General features: G+C 47.9%; 1 protein-coding gene across 1 annotated transcript in view; it reads left to right on the forward strand.

Moving 5' to 3' along the window:
* LOC125309835 overlaps positions 1-20,090 on the forward strand; it is an 85,626-nt gene extending 65,536 nt beyond the window's left edge. The window contains exons 4-8 of the mRNA XM_048266959.1: positions 3,033-3,102; positions 9,484-9,616; positions 10,154-10,287; positions 12,304-12,512; positions 17,442-20,090. Of these exons, the coding sequence (XP_048122916.1) occupies positions 3,033-3,102; positions 9,484-9,616; positions 10,154-10,287; positions 12,304-12,512; positions 17,442-18,588 (1,693 nt within the window). The 3' untranslated portion in view covers positions 18,589-20,090. The remainder of the gene's footprint in view (positions 1-3,032; positions 3,103-9,483; positions 9,617-10,153; positions 10,288-12,303; positions 12,513-17,441) is intronic.
* The last annotated feature ends 1,441 nt before the right edge of the window (positions 20,091-21,531 follow it).

The following is a 21,531-nucleotide window of genomic DNA, read 5'->3' on the forward strand; positions in this document are numbered from 1 at the left end:
GTGTATGTGTGTGTGTGTATGTGTGTGACTAATAAGGATAGCTGATGCTCTAGATTTAGTCTCAATTTATTCAATTCACTGTTTCCACTGGGACCGCATGTTGGACCCCCACATATTATTATTAATAATGAATTGCACTTGTTAATGTATGGCTAATTTATGATTAATATATGCTGCCCAGTGATTTGGAGTAATCAGCATATGCAAAGCATGGAGGACAGCCCTTAATGTACACATCTACGCATCCCATGCATTCATTTACAACTCAGCAATTCGGTCGTCAGTCCTCCAGTGTCCAGTGTGTGTGCTACCTCGGCCGTCAATACTCCAGTGTGTGTGCCGCCCTCGGCTTCAGTCCTCCAGTGTGTGTGCTGCCTCAGCTTCAGTCCTCCAGTGTGTGTGCTGCCTCGGCTTCAGTCCTCCAATGTGATCCCTGGTGGGCTGGCGGTCTGTCACAGAGGATGAGATGGAAGAAGAGGAGAGTGTGTTAGTGTGTGTGTGTGTGTGTGTGTGTGTGTACCTGAGTGTGTGTGTGTGTACCTGAGTGTGTGTGTGTGTGTGTGTGTTGAGATGGAAGGAGGAGAAAGGAAGAAAGTGCTAATTATGTGTGTGTGTGTGTGTGTGTGTGTGTGTGTGTGTGTGTGTGTGTGTGTGTGTGTGTGTACCTGAGTGTGTGTGTGTGTGTGAGATGGAAAGGAAAGGAAGAGAAGGACCACAAGTGATAGAAGTAGCGGAGCCCCTCCTGTTGGTCTGTGATAGCGTACAGTATTGATGAAATGGGGTGTAATATTGTGTGTGTACCTGAGGTGTGTGTGTGTTGGGATGGAAAGGAGGGAGAGGACCTAATGTTAAAGCTGACGGGCCCTCCTATCCCTCCTATTTGGTCTATGATAACCAGCTGTGTGTGTGTTATTAATGATATTGTGTGTGTGTGTGTGTGTGTGTGTGTGTGTGTGTGTGTGTGTGTGTGTGTACGTGTGTGTGTGTGTACCTGAGTGTGTGTGTGTGTGTTGAGATGGAAGGAGAGGAGAGAACCTGAGTGTGTGTGTGTGTGTGTGTGTGTGTGTGTGTGTGTGTGTGTGTGTGTGTGTGTGTGTGTGTGTGGAGGGAAGCTCTGAGGGCAGAGGAGGAAGCGCTGCATGCGTGTGGTTTGTGCACAGCAATGATGTGGGGGCGAGAGAGAGTGTGTTGCAGTGTGTGTGTATGTGTATGTGATGGTATGACAGAGGCAGACACATTGTACATCCTCTTCACCACAGCAATAACACACACACACACACACACACAGACACACACACACACACACACACATTGCCATGCCAACCAGTCTAAACCACAGTAAGCATTCACACACAGTAATTGACATGCCAGAGAAACACTAACAAATCAACACATAATGTAAACACAGTAAAGCCAGTGGTCTCTGGCAGGCTGTGAGGTGTGTGTGTGTGTGTGTGTGTGTGTGTGTGTGTGTGTGTGTGTGTGTGTGTGTGTGTATGTTGGTCTCTGGCAGGCTGTGTGGTGTGTGTGTGTGTGTGTGTGTGTGTGTGTGTGTGTGTGTGTGTGTGTGTGTGTGTGTTGGTCTCTGGCAGGCTGGACGAGCGTGTTGGCTTTGGCTCCATATGAGAGACATTTGCACACAATCTAAGACTGTTGAGAATGAATTCCTCTGGCAGTTATTGTTTGTAAATAGCATCTGATTCTACACAAATAGATAGACAGAAATATAAACACACACTCACACAGACACACACCACACAGGCAAACATGTACGTAATCATAAATGTACATACACACAAACACACACACACACACACACCACCTCTCTGGCTCACATTAAACTGGAGGTGACATGAGTTGGCAGCGGCGCAGCGCCAGTCACGCGATCTGGGGGGACTTGGCCGCTGAACAAACACACCGACGGGGAAGTTAATAAATTGCAGTTTGTGGAACCAGCTCCTAAGCACACACACACACACACACACACACACACACACACACACACACACACACACACACCAATACACACACACACACCAGCTCCTAAGCACACACACACACAACACACACACACACACACACACCAGCTCCTAAGCTTCCACAGCCCTCTAGCCTGCCCCAACCTTCCCTACCTTTCCTCCTTCCAGAATCCCTCTGCAGCAATACACACACACACCCAATCAGTATTCAGGACCAGGGGTAAATGTTCTGTGTTAAATGAACATTTGCAGCTTTCTTCTTCTGCCACTGTCTAGTATAACAACGCCTCTGAGAGAGGAGCTTTGAAGACGTGTGTGTGTGTGTGTGTGTGTGTGTGTGTGTGTGTGTGTGTGTGGGTGTATTGTGCACGGTGTGTGTGTGCATGTGTGCGTGCGTGCGGTGCGTGCGTATGTGTGTGTGTATATTATTATTGTGTGTGTGTGCTTGGCGATGTGTGTGTCGTGTGTGCATGTGAGTGTGTGTGTATTATTGTGTGTGTGTGTGTGTGTGTGTGTGTGTGTGCATGTGTGTGCGTGCGTGTGTGCATGTGTGTGTGTGTGTGTGTGTGTGTAGAGGAGATTGGTGATATTTGTAAAGAGACTTTTTCAAGAGACAAATGTCATCCAAGAAAAGAAAAGATATCTGTCTTTGGCAATGACTGTCTTGAATTTGAAATCAGTCCAAAGACTTCAGGCATTTAACGCCATGTAGCGTGTGTGTGTAATGCACCCTGTGTGTGTGTGTGTGTGCGGTGTGTGTGTGTGTGTGTGTGTGTCTCTATGTGTGTGTGTGTGTATTTGAAATCAGTCCGAGACTTCCAGACCTTAGCTGGCGTGTTGGTGCCTATTACTTCTTCCCAATGACTGACATACTGTAGGCTTTGCGTGCATGTGTGCGAGTGAGCGTGCGTGTGTGTGTGTGTGTGTGTGTGTGTGTGTGTGTGCATGTGTGCGAGTGAGCGTGCGTGTGTGTGTGTGTGTGTGTGTGTGTGCGTGTGTCTAACGTGGGCTTTGTCTCCCCTCCCTTTGGTCGGTGACGAAATTTTGCACTAGGTGGATCAGCAGTGATGGGGATGGATATTTCTGTCGTGGAATCCACCATCATGTTCTGGGCTTCCATCAGGTATGCTACACATACACACCTGCCTTACCTGCCCCTTCTGCTACTGCCCTGCTGCCACTGCTACACACCTACCTACATGCACACACACACACTCACAGGCACAGAGAAGGGGGATAGGGCTTTAGTCTTTATTCTTTTATCCATTTACACATAGATACTGTAGACTAGAGCCTGTTAGCAAATGTACAGTACACAGCTTTAATGATCATGTCTTTTTCTACACACACACACACACACAGGTGACTACATAGGCACATCACACACAGACCGAAAAGTAAACACACACACACTTAAATCCACACAAACACACCCACAGAGCACCAAGCTGTGATCACACACACCCACAGAGCACAAAGCTGTGATCACACACACACACCCATTAACCACACGGTAGTGAGAAGAGAAAGACAGAGAGAGAGAGAGAGAGAGAAAGAGAGAGAGAAAAAGAGAGAGAGAAAGAGAGAATGACAAATTATTGGGTTTACAGCGAATGGTTTTAGCGGGCGGTATTTTCATGTTTCAGAAGTAGTCGACTCAAAACGATGCCAAACAGACCATAATATGTTTTAAAGAATTGGCACATTTATTATAAAGCACTCATTATCCCATCAGAAAGCCAGTTCAGGCAGAGGCTATTTTAATTTAATGTGGGTTTACAGTACACCACAACATCTATCTAGACATGAAGCTCACTGACATTGCAAATCTAGACATCTGTTCACTCTCGAGGCCAGTGCTCACCACGTAACACACACTTGCTGCTCACCGTGTACAGCTAACACACACTTCATGCTCCGTCTAAGTGCTACAGTACAGCTAACACACACTTAATGCTCACCAGGTACAGCTAACACACACTTCATGCTCTGTCAGTGCTACAGTACAGCTAACACACACTTCATGCTCACCAGGTACAGCTAACACACACTTCATGCTCACCAGGTACAGCTAACACACACTTCATGCTCACCAGGTACAGCTAACACACACTTCATGCTCCGTCAGTGCTACAGTACAGAGTGGCCAAGCGTCCAAATGGTGGTTCTATCTGTAGGGCTTGTTCACCTGGAGCTTACGTTATATCCATGAGATGGGATGAGTGGAGGATTTGCATTTGTGTAAATGTATTATAATTATCCATCATGTCCCTCGTGTGGCAACTCCTTGTCTGGCACTTCAACACATCTGCTCTAGGAACACCCCCTTTCTGCTCGCAGCACCCCTTTCTGCTCATAACACCCCTTTCTTCTCAGGAATACCCCCTTTCTGCTCCATAACACCCCTTTCTGCTCTAGGAACACCCCTTTCTGCTCTAGGAACACCCCTTTCTGCTCCAGAACACCCCTTTCTGCTCCAACACCCCACTTTTCTGCTCTAGGAATACCCCCTTTCTGCTCTAGGAACACCCCCTTTCTGCTCCGCAACACCCCCTTTCTTCTCCAGGAATACCCCCTTTCTGACAACAAAAACATTGCATTTGCAGTAATTCGCTGTTCTCCGATGTTAGACCTATAAAAGTTTTAATGTGAATGCCCTTTTGATTAATTAAGAGCTTTTTTTTAATGAAACCCTCTCGAAGAGTTTGTTCTCTATTAACTTCAAAAGACGAATGGTTCATGAGAATATCTTTTAGTCTCAAACAATCCCATCATTGGGGTTGCTTTTTGCAAAAAGTCTACTATGGCAAGAACTTTTGCTGTCGTCTAACGAGTCGACAAAGACCCACTTTTCGCGTGCGAGGAGTCGGCGCCACTGCACCTCTTAAATGATGGCTGAGTGAGTAACGCAGCACTAAGGTGAGGTGGGGGGGGGGGGTTGGTGTAACACAACACTAAGGTGAAGTGGGGGTCGGGGTTGGGGTGTGAGTAACGGAGCAGGTGAGATGGGGGAGGGGGTTGGCTGAGTGAGTAACAGAGCACTAAGGCGAGGTGTGTGTGTGTGTGGGGGTCGGCATTGGGGTGTGAGATGACATGCGGAGTAAAGAGCAGTAAAGAGCTAATGGGCTTTAACCCGCCGCCCGCAGCTTGCTGAGATAGAGCAGGGCCGGGACTGGCCACGGAGTTCAGCCATCACTCACGCAAGGGAAAGTTGATGTTAGCCATGCCGGGCGCCGGCCGTACAGAAGCTCCGATGACCCAGGGGGGACCCCCAACCCTCTCTCCCACTCGTCTTTGCTGTCTTCTTTCTCTGTTATTCATGCGTAGGCCTACACCTCTGCTGTCCATCTTTGGGGCCCAAAAGCTTGTTTTCTTGTCAGGAGACATCCCTCAGAGGAGGGTTTTTGCAAGCTCGTGAAGCAAGGCCTCGCCCTCTCTCCAGATGTTCTTCTCTCCTGTGTACATGGCTGGGGAGAGATCCAGAACTCCACACTGGATACATTATACATAGCCTACATCACATGAACCCAGGTTACCCCACATTGCTCTTCATGTTGATGAATGGACCAGTTGTCATGGTCCTGCTATTACTATGCTACTGTGGAAATAAGCAGATGCTATTGGTGATGCTACATAGCAGCTGTGCCATTTCATTGGTTAGAACACGGGCAGACCTTCAGATCCAGCACGTATCATCCACCATATCTAGCATCACGGATGCCCCCTGATTTCCCATCCATTCTCCAGTGAGTGACGTCTTCTCCTAGCCTAGAAATCTAGTCAAATGTAATTTGCTGTCAGGGTAATCTCGCAACTCTCCGTTGGCTTGCGACCTGGAAAAATTAAACTTCGATAAGGCCAATCACATCGTGTATAGAATCAGTAGGCGGGCTTAACATAATGATTGATGGCAGAGTTGCAACGGTTCGGCGTGAATTCCCTGCTACTTAAAAACAAAGAAGATGGATGTTGCTGTTGGCGAACAGCCCCTCAGACTGAGCACTGCGAAATCTTGATGTGGGTCTGGCTCATCAAGCTAGTCTTCTCCCATATCTTACAATGTCTCAGCGAGCACGCTTTAGGCTCTCAGGAGTCAAAGGCAGCCAGCTCAGGAACAGGGCAGTGTGGAGTGTGTGTGGAGTGTGTGTGTGTGTGTGTGTGTGTGGAGTGTGTGTGGAGTGTGTGTGTGGGTGTGGGTGTGTGTGTGGAGTGTGTGTGTGTGTGTGCATGTGTGTGTGGAGTGTGTCTGGAGTGTGTGTGTGTGTGTGTGAGTGTGTGTGTGGAGTGTGGAGTGTGTCTGGAGTGTGGGTGTGGGTGTGGAGTGTGTGTGCGTGTGTGTGTGGAGTGTGTCTGGAGTGTGTGTGTGGAGGCCCTTGCTGTCCTCAGGTCAGGTCAGGAGGTAACATCCCAGCCAGGTTAAACAGGATGCCCTGAGCGAAGGGGTTCTGTTGTGGCCTTTAATTATTGATGCTATCGTCCGGTGTGGCTGTCTCGCGCCGTTTAAATCTTCCCCTCCGACCCTCGAATAAAGTGCCTTACATCACTATGGGTCACTATGGGTCTCTACGGGCCGCCCGGAGCTCACCAGACAAGGATGCTTTTGAAGCCCACAGCAATCATTCCGCCTTACTGCTCTCTCCCTCTTTCTCTCTCTCACCCTCTCCCTCTCTACCTCTTTCTCCCTCTCTCTCTCTCATGCTCCATGTCTCCCCCTCTCCCCCTCTCTCCTGCTTGCCATAAGGGAAGTGGCTGCAATAATACAGCCATTAAAATGAAATGAAAACTTGAAGTGGTCTGAAAGGAGCGCTTAAATGCGTGCCAAACCCTACTCCCCCCCCCCCCTCCTCTCTCTCTCCCTACTATCTGTGTCCCTCCATCCCCCCTCCCTCTCTCTCTCTCCCTACTTTCTGTGTCCCTCCATCCCCCTCTCTCTCTCTCTCCTACTGTCTGTGTCCCTCCATCCCCCCTCTCTCTCTCTCTCTCCCTACTGTCTGTGTCCCTCCATCCCTCCCTCCTCTCTCCCTACTTTCTGTGTCCCTCCATCCCCCCTCTCTCTCTCTCCTACTGTCTGTGTCCTCCATCCCCTCCTCTCTCCCTCCTGTGTCTGTGTCCCTCCATCCCCCCTCCCTCTCTCTCTCTCCCTACTGTCTGTGTCCCTCCACCCCCCCTCTCTCTCTCTCCCCTGTCTGTGTCCCTCCATCCCCCCTCTCTCTCTCTCCCTACTGTCTGTGTCCCTCCATCCCTCTCTCTCTCTCTCCCTACTTTCTGTGTCCCTCCATCCCCCCTCCCTCTCACCGCTGGTTGTCACTACCCCTGGTCATCACACCTTGCTCCTTTCCCCCAGTGGCTCTCCCCTTACAGGTGTGGATGCATTTTAAATGGTCAGTTGCTGCCCATCTTCCTCTGTCTCTGTTTCCAAAGCTCTGTGCGTCTTCGTGTTCCTCTTCATCATTTCAGGGAAGAGAGGTGGGGAGGGGAGCGCGTCTGGGCCGTGAGACAGACCGCGGGGATTACGTCAGCGGAACCGAGCCCGTCTGGGCCGCTGCCGGAGTCCCTGGTGAACGGGGCAGGAGCAGTATGTGTGTGTGTGTGTGTGTGTGTGAGACCAGCTGCTCCATCCCCTCCATCCGCTGCAGATGCAAATTTATGTTCGCATATATTTCTGGCCGTGCATGGGTGGGGGGTGGGTTCATCAAAGTGTTACATTGTGTGTCAACTCCCAATCTAAAGCCTCTGTCTGTGTCAACACCCACATCTTAATGAAAGTGCACCAGACAGCAGCAGCAGCCACAACACCAACGCAAATAAAGACAACACAGCCGAGTGAAGAGTCACATGAGAGAGAGAGAGAGAGAGAGAGGGAGAGAGAGGGAGAGAGAGAGGGAGAGAGAGGAGAGAGAGGGAGAGAGATAGAGAGAGAGGGAGAGAGAGAGAGAGAGAGGGAGAGAGAGAGAGGGAGAGAGGGAGAGGGAGAGAGAGAGAGGGAGAGAGAGGGAGAGGGAGAGAGAGAGGGAGAGAGAGAGGGAGAGAGGAGAGAGGGAGAGAGAGGAGAGAGAGAGGGAGCAGAGAGAGTCCTTTTCTTAAGAGTGACACCACAAGAAAGCGTGGCACGAGAAGCAGAGTTCAGCGTTGTCCCTTTGATCCCGGCTCTGACATGGCAATCATCCTTTGTAGCCGAGGAAAGAACTTACTTCTGCCCTTCTGTTTTTTTAACGAGTGAAACTCACACAATAGTCACCCGATCTGGCCGACGGCAGAAACGGCTGTGGCGGCGCTGCGTGCGCTTGCCTTGCCGAGGCTGTTTTGCAAGGCAAATGTTCAAACCCTTGCGTGCGGGCCGTGTGGAAATTATGGGGGAAGGTTGAATATTTTAGAGGGAATCTGTCATTCCTGACAGAAAGCAAAGCTATTGCTGGAAAGGGAGATGAATTGCAAATGTGGGATGGGTTTTCTCTTTCTTTCTTTTTCCCCTCTCTTCCCTCCTTCTTTTTTTCCTCGTCCGTCTCCTTCTGCGCCAGGGCAGGGCAGGGCTGTACTGTTCCTCGGCAGCCGGTGTCACGCGATGTTTGACAAACAAGGCTGGCCCCCGTGACCTCAGAGCCAGAGGGGCCTTAGAGAGGCACTTTAACGGCTGCCTGACCAAAATGATACAAATGAAATATCTGAGTGCAAGTCAAGCATTTATGTGTCAAACCTGAACTATATGATACCACACTTTAGAACATCCAAACACACCAAACAGTTTATTGGCAATGTGTTCAAGCATAAATATATATTTTTTTATCTGTCATGAAAAAAAAAAGATTGCTTCCAAATGTCATGCTTTTAAATCAAGTTCCAGAAGAATTTAATGAGTATTTGAGGGAACATCCGATTCTAAGTTTAGAGCGTGATGACATGAGTTGGAATGTGTATCTCCATGCTTCACTGCGAAAGCTACACACACACACACACACACACTTGGCTATTTTATCCCATTCCTTCTTTACAACATGCTAACTTCAGAAGTTCAGCACAAACATCTCAAATGGCATCTGTGTTTACATGGGACAAGCAGAGCATCGGCCCAGCCAATCAGACGTGAGTGAGCCCGGCCCGGCCAATAGGGCCATTTGGGGCTTGGCTGGGTCTCTCTGTGTGCGTGTGTGCGTGTGTGCGGTGCGTGCGCGTGCGTGGCTGTTCTCTCTCTATGGGGTGAGGTAGCAGGGATGTTCACTCAAGCGTCTCAGAGGTTAAGTGCAGGGGGCAAACACAATGCAGGCTCGTTGCCGTTAATTCCAGGGTAGGTCATGTGCATCTGTGTGTGTGTGTGTGGGTGTGTGTGTGTGTGAGGGGTTATGGGTCAGTTCACTGATATATCTCACTCTCATCCCCCCCACCACCTCTTTCTTTCCTACCTCCTGCTTTCTCTCCTCTTTTCTCTCTTCTTCCTTTCTTTCTCTTCCTCCTTCTCTCTCTCTCTCTCTCTTCTCTCTCTCTCCCTCTCTTTCTCTCCCTCCCCCAGACGGACGTGATGCACCAGAATGTCTTTGACTACATCCATGTGGACGACAGACAGGAGTTCCGCAGGCAGCTCCACTGGGCCATGAACCCCACGCAGCAGAGCTCCCACCACCCCCATTCAGCTGCAGGAACTGGTGTGTGGAGAATGACCATCAACACATCAACCCACACACACACACACACACACCAACACCAACACCCACACACTCACCTCTGCTCCCCCTCAACCAACACACCACTCCACCTCTCCAATTACACATTTGGATATTTGGATTTTTGGTAATAGACTATTAGTCTACTAGTATCTCACGCACCAGCTCCTCTGCTGTATATTAGGTAGCCATGTGTATCACTTGTAACATGCAGCTGATTGGCTGAAAAAATAACAAAAGCATGTCAATGGCCAACTGCAGTTCAGTATGGAAATTAGCTAACACGCCCCAGCACAAAGAGAAGAATGAAAAAAAACGAAAATCACTAATTTGAAAAAAAAAGCTTAAATTGTGTTTTGCGCGATTTCGTCCAGGCCTACTTGCTGCTGGTTTTCATATGGTGGGTCACAATAGTGGAATTCTATGCAAATAGTATGTATTTAAACAATGCTGCTTAGTATGTGCCATGTTGATCTGGAGTGTTGCCGTGGCAACGGCCTCTGTGTGTCCCTGTGACAGGTGAGGACTTTGTGGTGAACCGGCTGTTTCATTCTCAAGAGGCCGGCGGCGTCTCTCCGGAACTTTCTCCCTTCCTCAACCGCTGCTTCATCTCCAGGGTGAGATGCCTGCTGGACAGCACCTCCGGCTTCCTGGTGAGTCGCCTCGTGACCTTAGCCAGGTCAGAGTTCAAAGGTCATGAATAGCAATAGGTTACCCACCAGACTGAAAAATCACTTGTGTCATGCAGGTGAAACAGAACATCTAAAACAAATGAGGGCAGTTAAAAATGTCATGATTTGAATCATTGTTCACAACACTCTCACTTCCATCAGTATAAAGACTTGAGTGTATATAATAGGTCAAGTATGTAGACTAGAATAAGTTAACCTTGCCTGAGGCTCATACAGCAACTCATATCAATCAAAATTGGCTTCAGCTGAAGACTGGACATTGACAGTGACATTTTTTCATGAGTAGAAATAATGATTGCGACAATTGCGACAATTGCGACATACTGTATGTGCGATAACACAGATGAGCCCGTTGTGAGATTGTACACGTGGCTACTGTATTGTGGATTGAAGAAAACATAGAATCTCTCGTCCGTGGGGAGTGTCCTCTGTTAGCCTCTAAATCTCTCGTCCGTGGGGAGTGACCTCTGTTAGCCTTTGCTGCTGAACTCCTGACCTCTGCTACTGCCCGTCCCCTCGAGTGACAGCTGAGCTGCGCTGGATTAGAATGTTTATGGCATGACCCCTGTGACCCCTGCCACAATCTGTCCTCTGTCCTGGCCTCATGGCGGAGTCTCCGTCTGTCCTCCTCCTGTCTGGGACGGTCAGAGAAAGTGTTGTTCTGTGCGCTGCGTGGGTTTGAAAGGGATAGCCATGTGAAAAAACTGAGCCGGCTGGACGCTCACCTCAAAATGACTAACAGAAGCAGCCTTCGCCAGACCCATTTGTGGAAAGTCGCTGTCCAAAGGTCAAGGGCAAACGTGGGCCATGGTGTGTCAACCCACTCCCCCCACAGACACACACACACACACACACACACAAAAACACACACACACACACACACACACACACACACACACTCAGTGGGATTGAGGTATTGTGAGAACCAAACTGTTTTTCAGTACGCCATAATGACTTCCCCCCATCAACAGCACTTTTTGCCGACCGTTCACCAAGTTCATATTTTCAGTGTGTGTGTGTGTGTGTGTGTGTGTGTTGTTCACCAGAGTGGTTTGGCCACTGGTCAGGAGGAGAGGCAGCAGAGAGCAGCGGGGTAAAACCGCACACGGAGAGCGTCCTCCAGCGAGGGTCACCACGGGCTCTTGTCCGCTCTCGTCCGCGGGGCTGGCTGGGCTCTGCGGCAGTAACACAGCACTATCATTTGGTTTGCGATCGGGACCAGGGGTCTTGGCCGACGTCCTGGAAAACATGAATCAGAGCGAGCTTATCCACAAGTATGAATCGAGTTTGCCGGAGTACGACATGGTTGTTGATGTCAAATTAGGCGGAACCAATTGATTTCCATGTTATTGTTGTGAGCAAGTGATGTTTCTTTTCAGATATGTACGACGGCTGATCACATCGTAGGCCTGAACCAGAAGCACACCGACATGAGAATACTGACATTTCAAAAACATTTACAGTAGAGCACCATGCAGGCCTGCAGCTAAAGAAAGACAAATTTACATTAGTGTTTGGAGGGCAGACTTGGCGAGGTGTTAAGAAACTTATGGGATTTGAAATGAATTACAGATTACAGTTTGATGAGGGTTTGGAGTTGTGCAGACTGTTCTATGTTGCCTTTATCACTACAGAAAGACAAAGCTTTAGCTGTCTGCTCATCTCATTTGTTGCTGATGGGCAGTGAGCGGTCAGTCCAGCATTTCTCTGTTGAATCGCCAGTGTCTGGTCACACTGATTAACTAATTACTCTTGACCTGTGACCCCAGTCCAGCGCAGAGCCTTTAAGACTAAATAATATCACAATATCAGGATAATGCCATTTGCCACCTCAATAGCCATCCTTTGAAGACATTGGACCTTGTCCAAATGGCTGCCATCCCTCTCCATCAGAAGCTTCTTCAATGCCATACCGTGCTCTAGTAGTGACGACTCAGTGAGTAGTCCATAATGTCCGCTCCTCTGTGTCCACCTCAGACCATGCAGTTCCAGGGCAGGCTGAAGTTCCTGCAGGGGCAGAAGAAGAAGACGCCCTCCGGTGCCCCCCTGCCCCCCCAGCTGGCGCTCTTCTGCGTGGCCGTGCCCCTTCTGCTGCCCTCCATCACCGAGATGAAGATGAAGACGATGATGATGAGGGGCAAACAGAAGAGCGGCAGCAACGGAATCCTCACCGCACTGGAGCACAGGTACAGCACGACCAAGATGATGATAATGATGATGATGATGATGATGATGGTGATGATGATGATGATGGTGGTGGTGGTGGTGATGATGATGATGATGGTGGTAGTGGTGGTGATGATTCCTTTCAGTAGGGCCCAAACAAACATTAATGTGGAAAAATGCAACTATGTTTTATTTTTAGGAATTGACATTATAATTCAAGACAGCCCACATCATGCAAGCAGTCACAGCACCAAATATTACCAACAATGACAGCATGAGCTTCCATAGCACCAAATATTACCAACAATGACAGCATGAGCTTCCATAGCACCAAATATTACCAACAATGACAGCATGAGCTTCCATAGCACCAAATATTACCAACAATGACAGCATGAGCTTCCATAGCACCAAATAGCACCATCAACACTGTTTGGCCACTGTGACCATTACCTCATGATCCTGCCTCTACACACTCACCTACCCATTTCTCTCTTAGATTATTTTTCTGCAATCTGATATAAAACAGAAACAACCACCCTGCAAATGTCTTGTGCCAGTATACTACATGTATAATAAATGTGCAGTGCCAGTATATTTATATAATATAGAAATGTACATTTGCATTAAAGTTCTATTTATATTATGGGCCTTAACTTGAACAGAGGGCAAAGTCCAAAGTCTAACTAAAGGTCATTTCAAAAGTAGGCAGAAACGATTAGCTAATTTAACAGCTTGGGCAAGACTTTAGCCGTAAACATAGTGTAGACCAGCTCATAACACATGGTACATACAGGACTAGCTAGAGTTCCTGCGCGAGATCTTTGCTTATCGATAGACTTTGCACTTTGCCTGTCATTTTGATCTGGCCACTGTTATCTTTTTAGTAGCGGTGTGTATGACAGCCTTGAGACTGTAATCAATCTGTTGGAAATGGATGAGCGTGATGCATTGGAGCAGCAGCCCTTGTTAATGCATGTACTGTACCACTTGCTCTTATTCACTTACATGCAGCCAAGACTGAACGGCCGTGCCCTCAGGTTGGTTCCATGTCAACTCCAGCCTTGTCTGTTTGGTAGCCTCAGTGCTTTGTAGTGGATCAGGAAGACGCTTTTAGTATGTTTGGTCTAAAAGTGTTTCACGTGCAAACAAGGACACTTCAGTGTAGGCGCTAGAACATCCATTCAGTGCAAATTCAAGATGTCGAAAACAAGTCTGTCTGTGAAAAGGCTTTTGACAGTCTTTGGCACTCTGTGACACTGTCAAACTAATCACTCAAGCAAAAACTCATGAAATTCCAAGATAGGGCAGTTCAACCACATCTGCGGCAAATAAAAATTTCAGTGACGTTGTCAAAGTGGCCTAACTCATGGATGAATGACCTTGACAAAGACGCTTCACTGTTCTCCTCACTCCACAGAAAGTCTGTGCAGGTGGAAAAAACAACGTCTGAAAAGTCACGATTGAAATCAATCCCAATCAATCAAACTCTATCCATCAAACATTATGACACAGTAGCTTTGGGTTAATCAGGTCTGCATTTACACGTATGACCCATGGGCAGTTCATTCAACCTGACTCAACTTCACAAACTCTGCACATAAAGAAGGGAAGTAGCATTGCTTTAATGACTGCTATCTCCCATTGTTGCGCGCACAGGGGTAAGCTCCTAAACCGCATACTTTCCATTTCCACCTTTGATTTTGGGTCCAAGTTATTTTTAAAGCTTTTTTTATCGTCCCGGTAATGTTTTACAGCGCAACTGAGATTTCGGTTACTGGCTCCGACTCAGCATGTATATAACATGATTAGAAAAGTATTGGCCGTCAGACAGATAGCCCATGTTCTGAGGAAGCCAGAGATGGACAACAGATGTGTGTGTAGGACGTGAAAAAAGAGAGCCCAGTCCACTCCTAGCGCAGAGATTTGGCACGGAGGAGGGATCGTCTGTGAAACGCATCAGTGTGTCCCTGAAGGAACAACAGGTGTTCGGGGTGAAAACAGCACAGAGAGAGCATGAAGACATACGTAATGTCTCAGTGGCACACAAACCAAAGAGCACAATTAAGGACCAAGACAGAGACAAAATAGCACCAAGCAGCTGTGGAGGAGAGAAAGAAAAACAGAGAGAGAGAGAGAGAAAAACAGAGAGAGAGAGAAAGGGGGAGAGAGAGAGATGAAGGGGGAGAGAGAGAAAAATGGGGAAAGAGAGAAAGGGGGGAGAGAGAGAAGGGGGGAGAGAGAGAAAGTGGGGAGAGAGAGAGAGAGAAAGCGAGAGAGAGAGAAATCGGGAGTCAAAAAAACAAAAAGAGAAAGAAATACAGAAAGAGAGAGTGACACAGATGTATACCAAGTGACTAAGAGAGAGAAAAAGCTCAACTGTTTCTGTTACTCACAGGACTAAGCTACACAGCAGACTCCTACGATATCTCACAGGACTAAGCTACACAGCAGACTCCTACGATATCTCACAGGACTAAGCTACACAGCAGACTCCTACGATATCTCACAGGACTAAGCTACACAGCAGGCTCCTACGATATCTCACAGGACTAAGCTACACAGCAGGCTCCTACGATATCTCCCTGTGACCAGTCAACACTTGCACTCAGTGGCTCAGGTTACAGCCGTGGAGCCCTCACCCCTCAGTCACCACTTAGACTCGATGGCACAGGGCACAGGACACAGGTTACAGGGCACAGGTTACAGGGCACAGGGCACAGGTTACAGGGCACAGGTTACAGGTTACAGGGCACAGGGCACAGGTTACAGGTTACAGGGCACAGGTTACAGGTTACAGGGCACAGTCACTGACGCTCTCTGTTCCCACACTGTGATGCTGCCCCCGACTGAACTGGAGACTGCAGACGAGCCGAGCCTGTGACTCAGCTAGGTAAGGACCTCACCAGCTAGGTGAGGTCTAAACCAGACGTAGTCTGACCAGTCAGCCAGAGGAGACCGAGAGGGTGAGACCATGAGAGAGTCCCGCTAGGTCCTCTTTCCTGCCCATAAATCAGAGGTTGGGCTCGTCCTGGAGGTTGGTGCGTTTGGGCAGTCCGGCAGTCAGGGTGGACTTCTTTTTATCGACGCTGCAGGATTAGAACCCTCGGGATTAGCTATGGTTGGATTAGTCATTCAGACTTGGCCACATAGGCACATCACACAACCACAACACAACAACAGACATTTACACAACACACAACCACATCACAACAACAGACATTTACACACAATCACATCATAACAATAGACATTAACACAAAACCACAGCACAACAACAGACATTTACATACAACCACACCACGACAACAGACATTTACGTACAAACACAGCACAACAACAGACATTTATATACACACACAGAACAACAACAGACATTTATATACAAACACAGCACAACAGACATTTACATACAACCACAGCATAACAACAGACATTTAAGGGACAAATATAATATATTGTATGCTGTATATGCAACTATATGCAATACAATGGGATATTTATTTCTGCTGGACAGTTTATTTCCATACTGCAAGTGAAGTGCCGCATGGAAAAGTACCATTACTGCTCTCAGCAGTTTAGTTTGTGATCGTGGGAAAGTTACTACCATTACTGCACTCAGCAGTTAAGTTTGTGATCGCGGGCAAGTTACTACTAACTGTGTTGAATGCAGAACACCCACGTCTGGATTATGACTCAAGCTTTCTTCCCATTTACACTCATTTCATCATCTATGGCACGAGGTTCTTTGAAACTGATAGATGTCCACAGACACATCAGGCCATGCACAGACAAAGGTTTCAAAACATGTTTTTGCGCTCAGACGAACCAAGAGAAATTAATGCTTTGAACATGCGTCTTGTTTTTCGAGCCCAGGCTGGTCCCGATTTGGTGTTCTGTCTCAAGTGAAGGCGAGCTCGGCCAACTCCACACTAAAACGCACCATCCCACCCTTTCCTGTGCGCACAGGCAGGCTTGAGATCAACTTGTGATCCAACTATAAACTGGATGAACTGCATTTTAATATCTGAATACTGATTTTATGACACAAATCATAGAGAGACGCTGGTATTCGCCATGTCTCACGACTGATTTATTAGTCTTATTAGAATCTTTGGTGAGGTCTCTGTGCGGCTAAGATGACAAAACGTTATTATTGATGTCAGATTGCAGATGTTTTCAGACTGAATTTGTTTGCTCTTCTCTCTCTCTCTTTTCATCCGTTCTTCCCTTGTTACCTCACCCTTACTACCGCCATCTTTCTCTTTCCTCCACATTCCTCTTGCTCCCTCTCTGTCCTGTATCCTCCATCCACATGTTCTACCCTCTGTCCTGTATCCTCCATCCACATGTTCTACCCTCTGTCCTGTATCTGTCCTGTATCCTCCATCCACATGTTCTACCCTCTGTCCTGTATCCTCCATCCACATGTTCTACCCTCTGTCCTGTATCTGTCCTGTATCCTCCATCCACATGTTCTACCCTCTGTCCTGTATCTGTCCTGTATCCTCCATCCACATGTTCTACCCTCTGTCCTGTATCTATCCTGTATCTGTCCTGTATCTGTCCTGTATCCTCCATCCACATGTTCTACCCTGTCCTGTATCTGTCCTGTATCTGTCCTGTATCCTCCACTGCTCCTTCTTTCCTCTTTCCATCTTTTTCTCTCTCTTCCTCATCTTTCGTTTCTCCTTTTTTCCTCTCCGGTTCTTTTCCTCTGTCCCATCCTTCTCTCTTCATCCCTCTGCCTCTTTCTCTATCTCTCTCTTTGACTCTCCATCTCTCTCTGTCTCACCCTTTCTCCATCTGCCCTCTTCTCTCTCTCTCTCCCTCCCTCTCTCTCTCTCTCTCTCTCTCTCTCTCTCTCTCTCTCTCCCTTTCTCTCTCTCTCTCCTCTCTCTCCCTCTCCCTCCCTCCCTCTCCCCTTCTCTCTCTCTTTCTCTCTCTAGTGATGAGCAGTACCGGCGGCACGCAGTGGCGGACGTGCTGGGGGACGGCGGGGAGGCTCTGCTGCTGAACTGCCCGACCCCGGTGCTGCGGCACCACACGCCCTGGACCCCTCTCTCCAAGGACAGCGGCGGCGGAGGCCTCAAGTACAAGAGCGACGGCTACTACACCAGCCAGGACGAGCCGCTCAACTTCTGCAAGTCTTCCGGGGCGACGGGTCTGAGGGGTCACGTGCCGGACGGAGGCTGGCCACTGAGGGCGGGCGGGGTGGCTGGGCGGGCAGTTACCGCTGCAGCCTCAACATGTCCCCACGCCCGCCTGGGCCTGGGTGGGGGGCACAGCAAGCCCTACCGCATGTCGCCCGGCTACCACCACGCCGCCCGGCCGGACCTCTACGTGCCCAGGCCGTACGGGGGTGGAAGTGGGGCGGCGTGCGACGATGACATCGAGGGCTACTGTGCAGTGGACGGCATCAAGAGCGAGAACGGGGGCTACGAGAGCCATGGGGGCGTGTGCTACGACGGACGCCTACTGCCGCAGATGCCCATCAAGGTGGAGCAGGACTCGGACTCGGAGAACGGCTGCGACGCCTACGGCCGGCCGTGGGGCTGCCGCCAGCCGCTGGACCGACGCTACGGCGGCGGGGGGGTCTACCAGGGCAGCGGGGGCGGCGTGCTGATGAAGGCAGAAGGGGAGTTCTACGAGCAGTACTCCCCCTGCCAGAGGAGCAAAGCCATCATGTCGCCCGCACCCTTCAACGGCCACTACCAGAACCTGTGCGGCAGCGGACCTGGCCCCGGGTCCGGCGTGGTGGGTCGTCCACTCAAGTGTGTCCGGAACAAGGAGCCCCCGGCGCAGGCCACCCAGTTCAGCCCTCCGCAGAGGCTCGGCCCGTCCGACCCGCTCTGCGGCAGCCAGACGGCCAACTGCATGGACGCCCACGGATACGGCGGCGGCGGCTACGGACCGCAGGACTACAAGCTGGGCTACGAGGTCAAAGGTCACGGGCTCCTGCACTCCATCAAGCGCGAGCCCATGGACTCCCCACCGTGGCACGATGGGATGGAGGAGGAGCAAGAGGAGGAGGAGGAGGCGGAGGAGGAGCAAGAGGAGGAGGAGGAGGCGGGGGACACGAGCCGCCACAAGTAGCCCTGCAGAGGGGCGTCTTGCCCAACTGCATGATGGGAAATGGGCCGCACAAAACCAACCCGTACGTCTACATGCAGTAGACGCTCACGCAAACCATCTCGCAATGCACTCCGTCACTAGCGCACAATCTCTACAGACTGGTTCAGCTCAGGTTATCAACTCTTTGTTCGAGTGGAGATCGTTATGTTTCTCTTTGTTCATTTGTTTGTCTGTTTTGCTTGTATTATTTGTTTTGAAAGGATGATGTTTCAAATATGCACTTTTACTATAGAGTGAATATAAACTCTTTTCCTGACTCACACCATTTCTGTTGTTATGTGCGATGTTCTACAGTACACTGGGATGTTCTACAGTGGGATGTTCTACAGTGGGATGTTCTACAGTACAGTGGGGTGTTCTACAGTACAGTGGGGTGTTCTACAGTGGGATGTTCTACAGTACAGTGGGATGTTCTGAAGTACAGTGGGGTGTTCTACAGTACAGTGGGATGTTCTACAGTACAGTGAGATGTTCTACAGTGGGATGTTCTAGAGTACAGTGGGATGTTCTACAGTACAGTGCGATGTTCCCAAGTACAGTGGCATGTTCTACACTAAAGTTAGACAGTTGACTGTTCCTCTGTCACCTTTAGGGAGTGAGTGAGTGAGCTTTTGGTTTATACCACAACACATGTACAAATGTTTGACTAAATCAAAACTCTTTTTTTTTTCTTTAACGTTTTAAGTTGTTTATTTTGTTGAAATAAATGATCAGTGCAACAGGTGTAACAGTTAATGCATGCTTATTTCTAATCAGGTTTCTTTTGAAGACTAAACTGAAGGATTGGGTTTTTAATGAATGGTACTGTGTACATATTTATGTGAGTGTGTGTGTGTATGTTTGTTAGTGAGAATGGGAATGGGAGTGAATGAGTGTTTGTGTGTGTGTGTGTGTGTGTGTGTGTGTGTGTGAGAGAGAGAGAGAGAGAGAGAGAGAGTTTGGAAGGTTTTGTATTTTATATCATGTTTTGACAATGCTGCACTAATTCTATGATCATCAAATGCCCCATTTCAATATTTTTTGTAGTCATAAAAATGCATCCAGTCCTTATGTTAGACATATTTGCAATTTGTTCTTTGATGAGAAACATCCTTCAGTGTGACTACTGTGTTTTTCTTCTATTGACTTAAAACTTGCACTACTGCGACTGGATAATCTGTAGGATATCTACCTAGACTTAATGTCAAATTGACATGCACAAACATTATGACACCACATTACAATTTTAATTCGATGTTTGTAAAGGTTTTTTTTAATCCATTTGAGGTCCCGTAGTGAGTATTTATTGTCTTGGGGGTTTGTGTATTTAAACAGAGTTTCTGTTTCACAAAGGATTAAAGAAGACTTTTATCTGTACTATTACTCTGATGCATTAACAACAACAACAACAACAACTTGTTTTCTTGTTACTTTTCTGTGAGGCTTTTCCAAAACATGTTGCAATAAAAAAAACATAAAATGTTTTCAGTGAGCATGTTGTGCTTATTTCATGTCTTCTGTGTCAAACATTACATTCAAGAAACAATCACATAAGCCATAGTGAATAGCCACTGAGTTTAAGAGATCTTTTTGTTGGTATTATTAGAGGAATTTGGTACCCTTTAGTGCTAAATGGGTACCCAGTATGTTCCTACATTGTTTTCATTTAAAAGCGACCAGGGACTATAATTCTAGTTGTCTCATCAAGTTAAACCACAAAGAGGTCTTCAGTGGATGGTTTGGAAGCCTCAGCTGTGACATCTTAATGCTGCTAATTCTGCATTTAGAGAAAACAGACCTAGAGAACTGAATGAGTGATGTTGTGTATTGCAGGAAGGGGTTTTCAAAGCAGCAGTGGAAGGTCAATTCTCAGTCCCATTCAGAATGAGTAAGGCAAGATGGGGGAGAATATGTGACTTTGTGTATAAGACGGTCAACACATCAAAATAAATAGTCATTTAAGTGAATTTTTGCTAAGTACTCAATTACAGAATTTAACCTCTCTCATTCCAAATGCGCCATTAACATCTCATCATGCATTTGGCCCCAGCGGTTTGATCTGGCAGCATGGGGAGCTTTTCTCTATATGATTGGTTTAACCGAAAAGATGCATCCACTATCTGGGCCACGATTGATTGGATTTCAGATGCATCTATTTTTGGATGCATTTGGATGAGGTCCTGAACTTTCTGAGATGCTCAGCTTAAATACCCCACCCAGTCCTCTCCGACCTTCGGACACTCAGCTAGCGTGACTCTGGGGGTAGTGACTAGAGAAAGTACAATGCCCTGTGTCCTCCATCAAAATGCTTAAGAAGCTCCTATATCCTTAATATAAGACGTCAATGCTTGTCCCTTTACAGTTGTGACAGTTTGCAGTTTTCAGACTACTCTCTTGTACAAGAGGGGATTTAAAGGAAAATTCCGGTATTTAGCACTTTGAGTCCCTTTTCTGGTTTGTTTTGGATGAACTAGAGTGGTGGACACCAAAATTTTGACGATTGGTCCTGCCTCGACTTTTCTGACTCATTTTGAATCGCCTTTGACTACTTCAGAGTGGCTGCAACAGGCATGCACAAACATGTCCTAAAACAACCCTTAACGTTCGTTTTCAAAACTGTGCAACTCACCGAGTGGTTAGTGGTGTTCGTTGATGTTCCAAAACAAGTAGCATAGCGAAATACAGTTTACAGTCGTGTTTTATTTGGCATTTTGTAAAATCATTGATTTCTGTTGGAAGACTCATTGCACGTTGATATTACTGCGCCACCGTCTATGCTTCAGGCTCAAATATTGAGCGGAAGTTTATACGCGGTTGTGAGGTGTCTGAAAAAATAGTTCCACAATAGCAAATAAGACGGCTGGAAATCATACATTGCGCCGATTTGATTTTAATAATCAACGATTTCGGTGTCCACCACTCTAG

Source organism: Alosa alosa, chromosome 16 (genome assembly GCF_017589495.1).
Source record: "Alosa alosa isolate M-15738 ecotype Scorff River chromosome 16, AALO_Geno_1.1, whole genome shotgun sequence".
Taxonomy (NCBI): Eukaryota; Metazoa; Chordata; class Actinopteri; order Clupeiformes; family Clupeidae; genus Alosa; species Alosa alosa.